Source organism: Liolophura sinensis, chromosome 6 (assembly GCF_032854445.1).
Source record: "Liolophura sinensis isolate JHLJ2023 chromosome 6, CUHK_Ljap_v2, whole genome shotgun sequence".
NCBI classification, from domain to species: Eukaryota; Metazoa; Mollusca; class Polyplacophora; order Chitonida; family Chitonidae; genus Liolophura; species Liolophura sinensis.
In genome coordinates, this window is record NC_088300.1 from 28,071,903 (window position 1) to 28,086,101 (window position 14,199).

General features: G+C 38.2%; 2 protein-coding genes across 3 annotated transcripts in view; one reads left to right on the forward strand and one right to left on the reverse strand.

Annotated features, from left to right (window-relative positions):
- The window catches only part of LOC135467628 (rho family-interacting cell polarization regulator 1-like), a 69,208-nt gene extending 62,087 nt beyond the window's left edge, over positions 1–7,121 (reverse strand). The window contains exons 1-2 of one of the 2 annotated variants that reach the window (XM_064745407.1): positions 6,969–7,121; positions 383–632 (exon numbers count right to left, since the gene is read on the reverse strand). The gene's annotated coding sequence lies outside the window, so the exon portion shown is untranslated. Of the gene's footprint in view, positions 1–382; positions 633–4,426; positions 4,445–6,968 lie in introns of those variants that run through there. The other variant, XM_064745408.1, reaches the window with a different exon arrangement.
- Positions 7,122–7,911: 790 nt separating this feature from the next.
- Positions 7,912–13,377, forward strand: LOC135468810 (glycosyltransferase family 92 protein F13G3.3-like). Its single transcript, XM_064747240.1, has 2 exons — positions 7,912–8,465; positions 11,885–13,377. The coding sequence occupies exons 1-2, from the start codon at positions 8,026–8,028 to the stop codon at positions 12,852–12,854; spliced, it is 1,410 nt and encodes a 469-aa protein (XP_064603310.1). The 5' UTR covers positions 7,912–8,025; the 3' UTR covers positions 12,855–13,377.
- Positions 13,378–14,199: the final 822 nt, after the last annotated feature.

Genomic DNA, 14,199 nt, shown 5'->3' on the forward strand with positions numbered 1-14,199 from the left:
ATTCATGGCATCTGATTTCCTCGTACTCCATAGAAAAAATATATGCTGAATACCGTACTTGGTCTAAAAATCTGCCCTCCAAAAAGCGAATTTAAAGACACACAAATGTCATAAAATATCAATTTTAGTTCTGAAACTTGCATTTTTCCAGCACGATATCACTTTACTTTCTTAACAGACTTCAAAACACTTTTTCTAAAGATGAATACATGTACATCTCTTTGAATAAGGCAAAAGGAGTGACCAACCTTCATGGATGAAATTTTTGGTCACAGTCAATAACCCTGAATGCTTGTTTTACATATTAAAAACCAATATGATTATTAAAAAAAGAAACATAGCATGCTTCACCATGTACACAAAAATAAAGACAATATCTTACCTCATGACGACGATGATTTTCTTGGCCTCTGCTGTGGAAGATGAAACTACATGGCAATGTTTATCCTGATTTTGTATGTATCACAGTTGTGCACAGCCTGGATAAGCAGTAGCTGTACAGTAGAAGTAGATCCAAATAGGTTTTATGTAGATGCCTCTTCTCCCTGATAACACCCCAGTAGTAACAGGCAGCAGACTTTCAACACTTTAAACACGAATGCCTTCCAGCAGAGTCAGTCAAGCCTTCAGTTCTGACACAACAGGAGAAAAAAAAGAAACAAGACAACACAGATAATAGGTTAGGAAATAAAAGCCACATACAGCTGTGTACAGTATATATGTGGCTCAGCAATAGCCCATGACAAGCTCTTCACATCATGTATACCAGCTAATCAACTACATGGGACAACAATTCTTTGTACCATGAAACTACATATACATGTATACTTGCACGATAGCATGTTAGGTTTTGCTGGAGTAATTTTCTTGCGGAGTGCCCGCTATCATTTCACAGCCTGCTAAAACAATCAAATCCAAAGCACTGCACACACACAGTAACAGTAGTCAGAGAGGAAGGTCTGGCATATGCGTAGTCTACACACTACAACCAGAAGGTCATTCTCTGTTAAGAATAGATGCAATATATGGCATTTTGATACACACGGACAAGATCTTCTTGAATGATGATAACTACAACATCTGTGGATAAGAGATCTTTTTTTTTTGAAAACAAAACCAGTAAGAACTCTGCAACCACTTTTAAAAATGACCAATACATACAGATACAAAGAGGACAATTATCTCTTCCTTAGGGTCATACTTCTATCTAATGTTGGCAACAGCAGTTATGTGCTTAACATCAAATCCTACAAAGTGACTTTTATTTTCTTCATTAACCAGGCTCCCTTTATCCTCTTAAAGTTACCCCCCCCCCCCCCCCCCCGTCATAGTTAACTGGACAAATAATCATAAACCATCTTACAAAAGTTAGCGGTATCTCCATTATATACTGTAATTCTTCAACCTTAACACGTGTTTGCAAGGTGATTATTCAAGCATATTCTGACGGCATTCTATAGACTGATAAAATTATACTTTTTGTGAAGCCCTGAAATAGGCCAATCCAACCAATGTAGTTTTGTCTCCAAAATCAAATCTAAAATGTGCATAGACTGCACTGAAAGTGGCTTGTTCATGTGCAAAAAAGGTTGAAAAACAAGGGTAAAAATACTGACAGTATATACGATGTCACTCTCGGCATAGATTACTACTACAGAAATTGCAAGGTAACCTCTTCGCACCTACCCACATTATACGCATGACTGATATCACTGTGATTTATGTGTACATGTAAACCACCAGAGTCCCTTCACAGAGGGGTGCCACTGAGACTCTCTTACTTTCTGTGATGAAGTATGAACAGACAATGATAACTGTCATGCATTTTTTGGGGATTGACACTCCGATCATGATTACTTTTATTGATATACAGATACCTAATAAACTTTTCGTTTCCTGGATAAGAAAACACCACCTGATGGTTATTTTCCGAATAGACATAGAACACTTAAATTTTTTACATTACAAACCCTCATTTTCCTAATGTCTGTATACCACTGTCTACTTGACAGATGCCAATTACTGATGTTTCTTTACAGACAACCATTCTTTCTTTGACAGACACACTGAAATTAATTGTTTTCCTTTTATGGACACATGCCACTTACTGTTCCTGGTTTTTCATAGAAATACATGGTTTACAATAATTTACCTCAAGCATATACAAACATCACTGATAATTTTGTGTTGTGGTCTTTTTTAAGGGGGGGGGGGAGGGAGTGTTTTTCATGCATATAAAGGGATTACAATCTTTTTTCTACCAGGTACTAAGTGAATACTGCAACTTTTCTGATGAAAAAAAAAGTTTACTCTTATTCTGCAGGGGATCAGCATAAATGAGTCTTTAGGGGGGGTGGGGTGGGGGGCAGTCTGTTGAACTGACATACATTCATTTTGATAAAATTTGTAAACATTTGCTTATGAGGGCCCTTTTCTTCAGCTTTTACCACAGATGTAAAACAAACACTGATTAAGGATTATAGACTGTAGAGTCAGTTAAGCCAGAGACAGTTGCTGACACCATGGTTTAAGTCACTATGGAAACAAAGGTATCTGAAACTCATGAGAAGTATACATCAACCCTCTTAAAGTGGATGTAAGCATGAACTGAAGAAAATCAACATGAATCTGCTAAAAAAACTTGAAATCTAAAGGTCAGTGAAGGATCGCTTAGACTCCTCAGCCTCACAAAACAGATTTCTATAGAGTGGACTTCTAGTGTAACATCCACCTGACTGTAACAGGGCACACTTATGATGATATAGTCATCACCTAAGCAAACTGGAAGAATGATTGAGGCATGTCAAGAGAAGTGACCCTTCTAATCAGTCTTGAATAACTTGAAACCAAAGTATGACGCCTATATTTTAGTTGTAAAGTACTAATTCAATGGGAGTGGGAAGGATGACGCGAAGGGAGTACTGAAGCTAAATTCCCAGTACCAAGTCATGTGACTTATGCATGGCTATAATACACATTTTCGACATCAATGAATAAATTACTGAATATGGGTCATTCAATGCCACATCAGCATCAAAAAGAGAAACTAACATATTGTGCTGCAGTTACATTAACAATGAATATTAGTACAGTATTTTGTACAGTTTTCATGGGGAATATTGCAAAATTAGTATGGCTTTTCTCATTTGCTTGTCATGATGTAGGTACTTTGGACATGAAATCAAGATTGTGACACTAAGCATGCCTACCTGCGAGCTGATTCATCTGATGACTGTGGTCATTTTGAAGTGACACTTCCGCAGCTAACTACACCTCCTAGCAGATGACCGGAATTCACTAATTACACTTTATGGCCCAAAAATAACTTTAGATTTTTTTTTAACTTTTCAACATAGATGAATCTCCAAACACTGAAAAATATATCATCCATCAATGAGTCAAAAATGGGCTACTGTGTAGAAATGAGACTAAAATATAGTTTATAAAGCACTGTAACAAAGATGTTCCAATGTTGGATGAAAAGTGTAAGCCAGAAACCATTGTGGCAGTAAAACTATATAGCAACAGTCCTGACGAGTGTTGTACGACCTGGTCATTGCAAGCTTTTGCTGTGCTTCATTACTGTAGGGTCTATACACCCTCTTTCAGTGTTTGTAAAGGTCAAATGTCACCAATCAAAGGGCACTCTTTTTTGTTCATGGTAGAAGGAATCCAGTACACTATCACTTGCCACATTTGTCTCAGTTGTGGTGTTTTGGACATGGTAAAGATCTTTCAAACAACAGTTCTGAAACCAATGGGAAACATTCTCTTTTATCATACTTTTATTTTAATTTTATCAAAGGTTCAAAATTTACACTTAACATCCTTAGTGACACTATAATAGACATTCACACCCATAACAAGTTTTGAGCATATCTGAATGTAATAAAGAGAGCTGTTATTTGCGACTAGTTACTGTGATCAGCAGTGTTCAAATGTTTTGTGAATTTGTATACTATAGTAACAGTGTATGGTGGCTAGTGAAAAAGTGTGTTTGCTCCTTCAACTACTAACATCATGGTCATGTTTACAGTATAATCCATCTCAGTTTTCAACATGCACTCTATAACTTAATATAGGGAAAAGATGATGTCAACATTGTAAGTAGGCCCATTAATGGAGTGGTATAGACAAAGTACATGTAGATCTTTTGTCTGCGTTTTCAAGTGAAAAGTTCGTTTTTCAATGAATTGACGTCACTCTACCACGTTACAGCAACCTCAACATTAACATCCCCCCTATTAAGTAGATGGCGATAATATTACTAAATGCAGAGAATATGAGCATCCATCTTATCCACGATAACTGAGCCTGCAGCAACAGTTGTCAATTGCTGATGTTAGCGACCAACAATTTCCGGTCGTTCAACCACAGACTAGTAGATTTATGTAGTTGGTTTCACGGTTTACACAACGCACCTAACCTAATGGTAATCACGGGCCATGTACTCTCGTTCCCTGGGACAGTGGTCTCTAAATAGGTAATACCTTGCAGAATCACGAAGCGTGACAAAACAAGCGCTCTGTCGCAGTGCAACGCATCCCAAACATGGCAGCAGCGCATGTCGTCTGTGGCGGAAGTAAATGCCACAGACGAAGAAATCAATAACCTGGTTTCCTGTTTGGCGTTTTCGGAGACCATCCTTTCCTGCACTACGGCAACTTAGACAATTGCTTAAAGTTTGTGTCCACCAATGGGACTAAATTAATTAAAAACATACTGATGCTGCACTGAATTTACTTTGAACAAAAATGTGCTACTGAATGTTTTGGTGAGGAATCAATGAGATTTTCGAAAAATCATGATATTGCACCACAAAATGATATAGACTAAAGATAGGCCTATATATGTATAGTTATGTGATTTTTGACCCGAAACGTCCATCTGCCCGTACCTTTCTAACCTTCAAGGGGTCCGGTGGCTTATGCCCTTGGCAATGTGACCATTCCTTCCCGCTTGCATGATGACCCATGCAGCACGAGGGCAAATTTCATGTTGTATTAAGAGGTATACGTCATTCTGTGCCGAGTATCATTAAAATTCAAATTACCATGAATCAAAGTCAGCTCCGATAAAAAAAGAAATGTTCAGAAAACACAGCAATTGCACACAATTAAAAGATGGCAACAATTTTAAATGCACACATCTCTTTGGCTAGCTGTGATACACGAGCCAAATTGTTATTGGAAGATCATCTACAGTGCTTCTCGTCTTTTTGACAGTGCTTTGACAGAGAGAGTGAAAAAAAAAATAATAAAAGAGAAAATGAGATGAGCACAAATCCGATCTTGGGACGATAAAGATGTCTGTTATATTATGGTATTATATCTGGTATTACATGCATGAACAACGGAGAGCACGATAATTATTTGTAACTTAATTTGTAAATTAATTACAGTGGAGATGGATGATTTTACAGAATATGTAAAATTGTTCATGTTGATGGAACCATTTAGGTATTTCAACATGGATCCATACCATTATATCTAGGCTATGTAATTCTGACGATATAACCTAAATAGTATAAAGACTGTAGAAGGCTGTAGCAGAGAGTAAAACCAGAGGAGTGATGACAGTGTGACATATGGCAAATGGTCACGCGTATCACAGTCTAGCATATTTACAGCTGATCACGCTTTATGGTCAACATAAGGAGCAAATTAGAAGCTTGCGACGAAAGAAAACTAACTGAATAAAAAGACCTTTTTTCTCTGGTGTGTATTATGTCGTATGTACGAGATAATTAAATATGTATCATTCTCATTAGCTGAAAATAGCACAGCGCAGGGTCTCTGGAGGTCTCCGATGTAGTGTCTGTGAGTCCAGTCCAACTCTGTGGTCTTCATCTCCGGTAACACGTGGGAAGGTCTGCAGGTGGTCGTGGGTTCTGTCAGCATGTAATGCTGGCCTCCGTGGTATAAGTGAAATATTTTTGTACACCAGCAACGAAATAAATAAATAAAATATAGCCTAAAAGATGTTTAAATTTAGTTTCACCTATTCATACTGAGAATTTATTTCAGTAAAACCATTTTAAAAGTTGTTCAGGTCAAAAGAAACATGCACATCTTACTATAGTAGAAATATGCTTCACCAAAGGGGAGAAGGAAGAGGAGAGACAGCAGCATTGTGCGAAAAAAAAAATCACTGGGCGTCAAAATAAACCCTGTTGTACACCATATTTAGCTTCACGTCGTTTACAGATGTTGTTGAAATATTTATACGCTGTGTTTTCTTCCTTATTTTTAGGTTTATAGCTGAGTTATAACATAATAGTTATGTTCCGAACTATTGTACAAAAACAGTGTCCCAATGTGCTCTGTAAAACTATACACAATAGCTCTAGTTTTTTCCATAATGGTAACATTTCCGAGACTATAGATGTTTTATACCACGGGTACATCATGCTGATGATTAGTTGTTCTGTGGTATTTGGTGTTCACAGTATGTTTGTACTTGTAACTATATATGTTCAGAGTATTTCTGGTGTGCCTTAAAGTAGATAATCGTATACACTGGAACTTTGTTACAAAGCTTTGAGTGAATTTGCACGCTTTTCACTTTTACAAAAAGACATTAGGCTGAATTCTGACATAAACTTGCAGAAAGAAATTACACAGTGAGTCAAATAAAAAAAACAAAACATTAAGTTACTCCTACACTCCTGATACTTTGTCCTTGTCTATTTGTCAGGTGAAAAATGTTAACATTATTCTTAATTTACCACAAAACGGCTGGTTTTGAACTATGGAAGCCACGGAGCGACGTGTCCTCGTCCGGCTTCCATAACGTAGGGTGTAAAACCAGAGCAGCGACGACAGTTTGATAGCTGGTGAAATACAGCATCTTTACAGCCCATGCAGGGGTCGGGTCACACCAAAGACTTTATAAAACATGGCACGCGTTACTGCGTCGCACAGCGCGCAACAATGACAGCTTAGAACAAGGAAACAGGACTGGCTGACCTTGCAATGTAACCTTGCAGAGCCAGATCAGCGTCAAACAAACTTTGACGCATAAATGTATATCTGCTATATCCGCCGTGGGCATTTGACTTTGTTCCATCGCTCTGTTCCATCGTTTAATCGCTTCGTTCCATCGCCTTGTTCCATCGTTTCATTTCGATCGAACGATAGTAGACCCTACGATGGATGACCCAGGAGATTCACCAATGCGGTCGCTGTGACTTCAAGCCCACTTCATGCTGACTTCCTCTCCGGCCGTACGTGGGAAGGGCCGTCACCAACTTGCGGATGGTCGTGGGTTTCTCCCCTGCTCTGCCAGGTTTGCTCCAACCATAAAGTTGGCCGCCGTCATATAGGTGAAATATTCTTGAGTACGGCGTAGAACACCAACAAATAAATAGACAAGATAGTACGATGGTAAGATGATGGCCTTAACTGGCTTGGCTTCCATGCGTGAACTGATTTCAGGGCCGCATAGTTTGTGTCTGGGATACGCTGTACACACTAGCCAACCTAGGAATGGTTGTGTACGAGTCTTGCACAATTGCGCTCAGTGTGTAGCCTATCTGTGTTCCCCTTGGAAATGCATTACTTGTGGAACTACCTAGTACACGAAGGTATAATATTTATACATTATACAGAGTCAACAAAGTGTAATATACTCAGCATAGTGTGACCACAAGTTTGTGCAGTACAAATAAGCTTTACATATATGCAGAATTAGCTATGGTTTAATCTGTCCCAAATACATTTTCACTTTATACTTGTCATGTCATGTTTCCTGGTTTAAAGATCTGAATAACGCGATAATAATCACGTACACAACCCTAGATGACGGCGCCATGTATGAGGTGTTCTAATGGATATTTCGTTTAACATCGGCTTGTATATGTGCCCACCCCACCTCCCCTCAACTCACACACTTTGATCAAATCGGGGATTTGCTAATGTCCTGTAGTTCGATATATATGAAGTTGGCAGGGTATTCCCACTATCTGACCTGCTTAAATAAAGAAGTCGCTTTTGATAACCGACATTCCAGAGAAACATCTAGGCCATGTACAGGTATAGAAAACGCAAGGTGATATCTGGGCTCTTAGTTTGTTCGTTCGTTGTGATTACGTACAAAGCCCTAAAAGCCAAAGAGTTGACCACTGTTCTAAAATACGGCACAGTTAAGTATGGACAACGGTTAAACAGACGCGTGTGTCCAGAGGTGAGGCGCCCAGAGCTGGTTCCAGATACAGAAACGTGGCAAGGATTGAGTGTATGGCCAAAAGACATCAGCACAACACTGGACAGGGTCTATGTATTTTCAGCCTACATGGACGGGTCTTTGAAACGACTCAGTTCTAATTATGCGAATCTTGTGCGCATTATTGCAATGGCCAGTTCAGAAATCGGAACACCATTTTGTCAACTTTGGTTCAACAATGACCGAGAACTGCTCATAGTGCCAGCCTCTCTAGAACCAATCCCAGAGGATCACGACAGACCGTAAGTTAGTTGGCTATCCATGCATACATGTATACGTGTTATGTCGACCTAAATGTGTGATAGCCTTGGAGATCAACGTTAAGAAAACATGCTTGTTGTAAAAGTTTACCGCTTAAATGTACTCTCTGCACTGAAAAATATTGGGGGAAAAAACTTGGGCAAGGACTGCGCTTCTTTAATTTAATTAAACTCTTTCTTTCATTGAAAACGAAATGTACGCCAAAAACAGAAGACTATATATTAGTCTAAGTGCACATAGAGTGAAGTGCAAAAGTTGAGAATGAGTACTGTGAAAAACCATGTACCTATAGACAGAAGCCAGTTGGCTACAATTAAGCCGAAAAATCAGAAAACATCATCGATTCCTGTCTCAAAAAAAGTATTGTAAATGGTAGTAATTTTATTTTCATTCTTTATTTAGTAAAAGATTACAAGCTTCATGCAGCTGATCTTTCGTGCAAGGGGTTGACTTTTTGGATCCTATAAGATCTTTCAAACGTACAGAAAGTAGATGTCTTAGAATACTAAAATTTGTACATCAGGACAGATTTGTAATATATTCTTCACGATTCAGCTATTGGGGTCCATATAATATCGAATATGTTCTATGAAGTATATCTGTAGCATGTGCCTCAACATACTGAAGTGTACACCAGAACAAATTTGTAGTATTTTCTTCACAATTTAATGTAACACAGACTATTTATCAAGCGTAACGGAAGCAGCTACATCACTGAAGTGTACATCAGGGGAGATTTGCAAGAACATTCCCTAACCAAGCAAGCCCTTTGTATGACATAGTTTGGGGTGTTTAGCATGGATAGTAAAGGTCACAGCAAAATTTATCCCTTATGGTTTCAGATACAGTAAGATTAAACGGGGGTATGCTGTTGTGATGCCTTTTGTACGTAAATGTTTTTATTTTTGCCTCGTATAACATCCTAAAATTTATTTGTTAGTATAGTTGATTGGTGGTTTTTGTAGGACCGAGAATACAGAAGAATTTTCTTGAAAAGTTCTTTAATCTTATGGAAAATTTTTTACTCACTTGAAGAATGCCGTGTCAAAAGTCTGAACGATCCCACATTTAACTCTAGCCTGAACACATGCAGACTATGTACTTAAGAAAATTGGCGCACTTAACTTTCTAATCCTTCATTGTGGATGTTTAAAACTTACTATCACATAGCTTTGTGAATGTCTTGCTTGCGAATTTAAAGTGCCCGAACAAATGGTAAAAGTTCACAAAACACGCGGGGAACATCTGACAAAGACGGATATCAAATCAACAGAGCTTACACCTCATTGGTAATATATGAAATACGTGTGGACCGGGGTTCGAGAACCAGTCAAACACATCCACATTTTGATGCAGGACACAGGTTTATTCGTACTGGTGGCACCATGGGAACATGGGAAAAAATCTGGGATAACAAACATAATAACTACTCATGAGTACAATGTAAAGATCTACTGTAATTGTCATATGCTCGTTCAATTATAATTACTTTGTAAAGTAATATTATAGGACCCTGCAGTATATAAACTTCTACAATCTGTTATCTGACATAGTTACAATGAATGAGTAAATTCGTTATGTTGCTTCATTTACATGAATTGCTACAATTTGCTGAAACATGTATATTCATATGCGTGCAACTCTTACAACCGTACAAATGTTATTACACAATTAAATAACATTATCAAGGTGGAACAATAACCTACCCCACTGGGTCAGAGTCGTTATAGCATGAAGCAAGAAGAGCACAACTCCAACCTAGCCTACATGAACGACATGTGAAGTTATGACCCGGTAATTACATCTTTGGTTAGGAAATATCTCAAAATCTCTCAAAACATCAACAGAACATTGATTAAAACACCAACATCGTGATTCCGGTTGTACAGCGATTTCACATCTCGCCTCTATGCATAAGAGAACAAAGACAGGGAACTTACTGTGTAACATTAAACTTTAAATATTACATTAGTGACTAAAGGGAGACAATCTACTCTTGGGTCAGCCCACATGGCACATAAAATACATATAGCATACATCATTGATGGTATATAGAATACATCACTGATGTATATAGAATACATGTAGAGTAAACCATTGATATCTATAGAATACGTAAAGTATACATTATTGATGGTATATACATTTATATGAATTATTTCATTGGTGTTTTTCGCCATACTCAAAAATATTTCTATAATACGATGGTATACAGAATGCATGTAGGGTACACCATTGATGGTATATAGAATATGTATAGTATGGTTCATTGATGGTATATAGGTTTATTTGATTTATTTGATTAATGTTTTACACCGTACTCAAATATATTTCTATTATACTACGGCCAGTATGTGTGTCTGTGGAGGATGGGGAGGGGGGGGAGGACCGGGGGAACCCCCCGACCATCGGCAGATTCATGTCGCTTTGAAACTAAGTCTGGTTGCTTCCAGACTATGGTACGCAGAATACATATAGTATACTAGCACTTCATTGATGGTATATGGAATACCTACTGGTATAGTATACCGCCTTGATGGTATATAGAATACACATAATGTACATCATTGGTTGTACATAAAATATCTATAGCATACATCATTGGTTGTACATAAAATACCTATAGTATACATCATTGGTTGTACATAAAATATCTATAGTATACATCATTGGTTGTACATAAAATATCTATAGTATACATCATTGGTTGTACATAAAATATCTATAGTATACATCATTGATGGTATATAGAATACATATAGTATACATCATTGATGGTATATAGAATACATACAGAATACATCATTGATGGTATATTCAAGTACCCTATATATGCAACACTTTCTTCCTGTTCACCTTTTTGTTAACTTTGTAACATTTTCAAATCCATGTATATCATCCGGCCTGGTTTAAATAATAACCTTAAAATATATTTATTTCGATACTTGTTGAGATGACCTCGACACCCCCGCTGTAACAGGCCTGTAACCACCGATCATGATATATGCTCCATATACAACAGGGTCTGTTACCCTATTTAGATACGCCTTCAATGGTTCACATACACCAGAAGGCCAAATGATCAATTCAAGAGGGCGTGTCTTTGAATCAAGTGCTTGCGCCTTTAAGTCAGGATGTCTGTCGGGTACCTCAGAAAGGTCAGTTGTTTACTCCGGGTTCTGTCGGTTGTCGTCCGTTCATAAACTTGACCACCGCGGTATAAATGTAGTGTAGTAATCCTAAACAGAGCATAAATCCATCATTGGAACCATAATGCCTCAGTACATATATATATATATATATATATATATATATATATATATATATATATATATATATATATAACCCTAAGTAAGGTTTCTAGATCTATACTGATGTTTTGTTGTTTTTTTCTTCTCAGGTACAAGGCTTGTTACTTTGTCTGTAATATTCCATCACTGGATATTCCATACGCCGTGTCCTTGGTCCAAAACAAGTGTGACCAGCCTCGAAATATACTTCCGGTCCAACAAGAAAGACCTGGCAAGAAGAAATACACAGTTTGTGTGACGCCACTCAATATGCATTACAACAATATATATCAGCTGGTGGAAATGATAGAGGTTAATAGATTATTTGGGGCAGACGTTTTCGTGTTTTATAATAATAGCATAGGATCGGAGGTAAACGATCTCCTGATGCATTATCAGTCGGAGTCTCTGCTGGAAACGGTTCAATGGAAAATACCTGTAAAGGGGGACACCTGGCCACCGACCTCATCGGTTGACATCCATTACTTCGGTCAGTTAGCCGCGCTTAACGACTGCTTATTCCGACACAGGTCCAGCGAGTTCATTGTTTTCACTGATTTGGATGAGTTAATTGTTCCAAGAGGGCACGAGACATGGGACGAAATGCTGGCGACTTTGGAGTCGAAGGGTCCAAATGACGTGTTTACATTTTTGTGTACATTTTTCCGGACAGAATGGCCAGATTTTGAGGAAAGCTTTGACAACAAGATTGTTGCCCACAAATATAGATTGATGACACTTCTCAAAGTTAACCGGGAACCCCAAATTCTGTCCCCCCATGCACGCTCTAAGTTCATGGTGAGGCCCGCGACAATAACTGCTGTGGGAATACACATTGTATGGTCACGCTTCGACGGTTCTGGGGAACTGATCGTTGATCCATCAGTGGGATTGCTTCATCATTACCGGAACTGGGAAAAGCCTGGCGACACAAACAGACTCTCTGACCCTTATCTCCATAAATTTGATAAGAAAATCACTGATGCAATTTCTCACCGATGGAAGAAAATCTCATCACAGATGAAGGAACATTCAATTTTCACAAGACTGGCTTGTTTATTTTTGCGCTGCACATTATAATAATAATTTTGAAGTATAATGCTTGTGAACCATCTTGTCGGTTGCTGGAAGGCTGTAAATTAAAAATAATGTTTTTTTAAAAAATAAATAATAAAATAATAATTTAAAATAATGTTATAAAATAACTGGTATCTAACTCTCAAATGGATGGACAACGTGCACGTGGAAGTTTCATCATCGTTTCCATGTAGTGTCGTCCGGCGATGATGCAAAGCGATAACACGGTGGCACGAAGTGATGAGAAGAAGCGATGACACATTGTTACGAAGCAAGGGCACACAATGTTATACAATCACCCGAAGGCAATGAAGAGATAACTCGATGACCATGGGTTAGTAGTATCTTATAATCACTTCGCGCCATCGCCTCGTATCATCGTGCAATCCCTTCATGCTGTCGTTCTATCGCTCTAAACCTAGCGATACTGCGATGAAACGATGGTGCGATTATGCTGGCTTCCAAAATGTTGGGGATGGGAATAAAGAGCAGTAATAAAGACAGGAACAAGACCACAAAGACACATGCGTACATGCAAAAAATAAATAAATAAATAAAATAAATATGGGGGGGCGGCGGAGGGGGCGGACCATATGTTCAGGCCCTCCCACATTTGACGCAACCATATGAAAACATACACAGTGAATGTTCATTGCTTTCTTCCCTGTTTTGAATGAATGTTAAAACATTTATTTTAATTTGCTCAAACAGATTAACGCAGTGTAATTTTATTGATCAGATAGTTTAACCGCAGGGGGAAAACGTTCATGTCGTCCTGATATCTGAAATTTTGTGATCTGCAAAACTGGACAATGTTACGCAACATTCAAGCGGAGTGAAAACTGACGTCTATAAATTCCCCCGGAAGGCGTCTTATCTTCCAGCAACCAGCAAAATTCAGTGCAGTATTTGTCCTTGCCATAGTTGCAAACCATGCTCATGTTTTATGAAGCTATGATTGTACGCAAAGAACGTAAGAATAAAAATATCCAGTTTACCTAGGTTTTTATCGTAATGCTGGATAGGAATTCTCTTTTGTAATTTTGTGGATGCTTCCAGCTCCCAGTTTGGATATCCCCACCTTTGCACACAATATTTCAATATTTTTAAGTTAAAGGCGCTGAACGTCTGTTTGTATTTACTTTAATTGGTGCTTACTTTAATATCTCCAGACATATCTCTGGAATCTCGGAGCTTCAGGGACCTGGGCAGCCCCTGGACCCTCGCCTATAATTGACTTGGACAGGCAATGTACGGCGACCTCTCCACCTAACTACCTAAAGGACTGATTATTCTGGTCAACGTACAAACAACATTGTTCTGTTTATGTACATGCTCTGTTAGAGTA

Coding starts and splice junctions, on each gene's coding strand:
- LOC135468810 (XM_064747240.1), top strand. CDS start 8,026: ATGTACAGGTATAGAAAACGCAAGGTGATATCTGGGCTCTTAGTTTGT. Junction 8,466..11,884: donor CCAGAGGATCACGACAGACC/GTAAGTTAGTTG, acceptor TTTTCTTCTCAG/GTACAAGGCTTGTTACTTTG.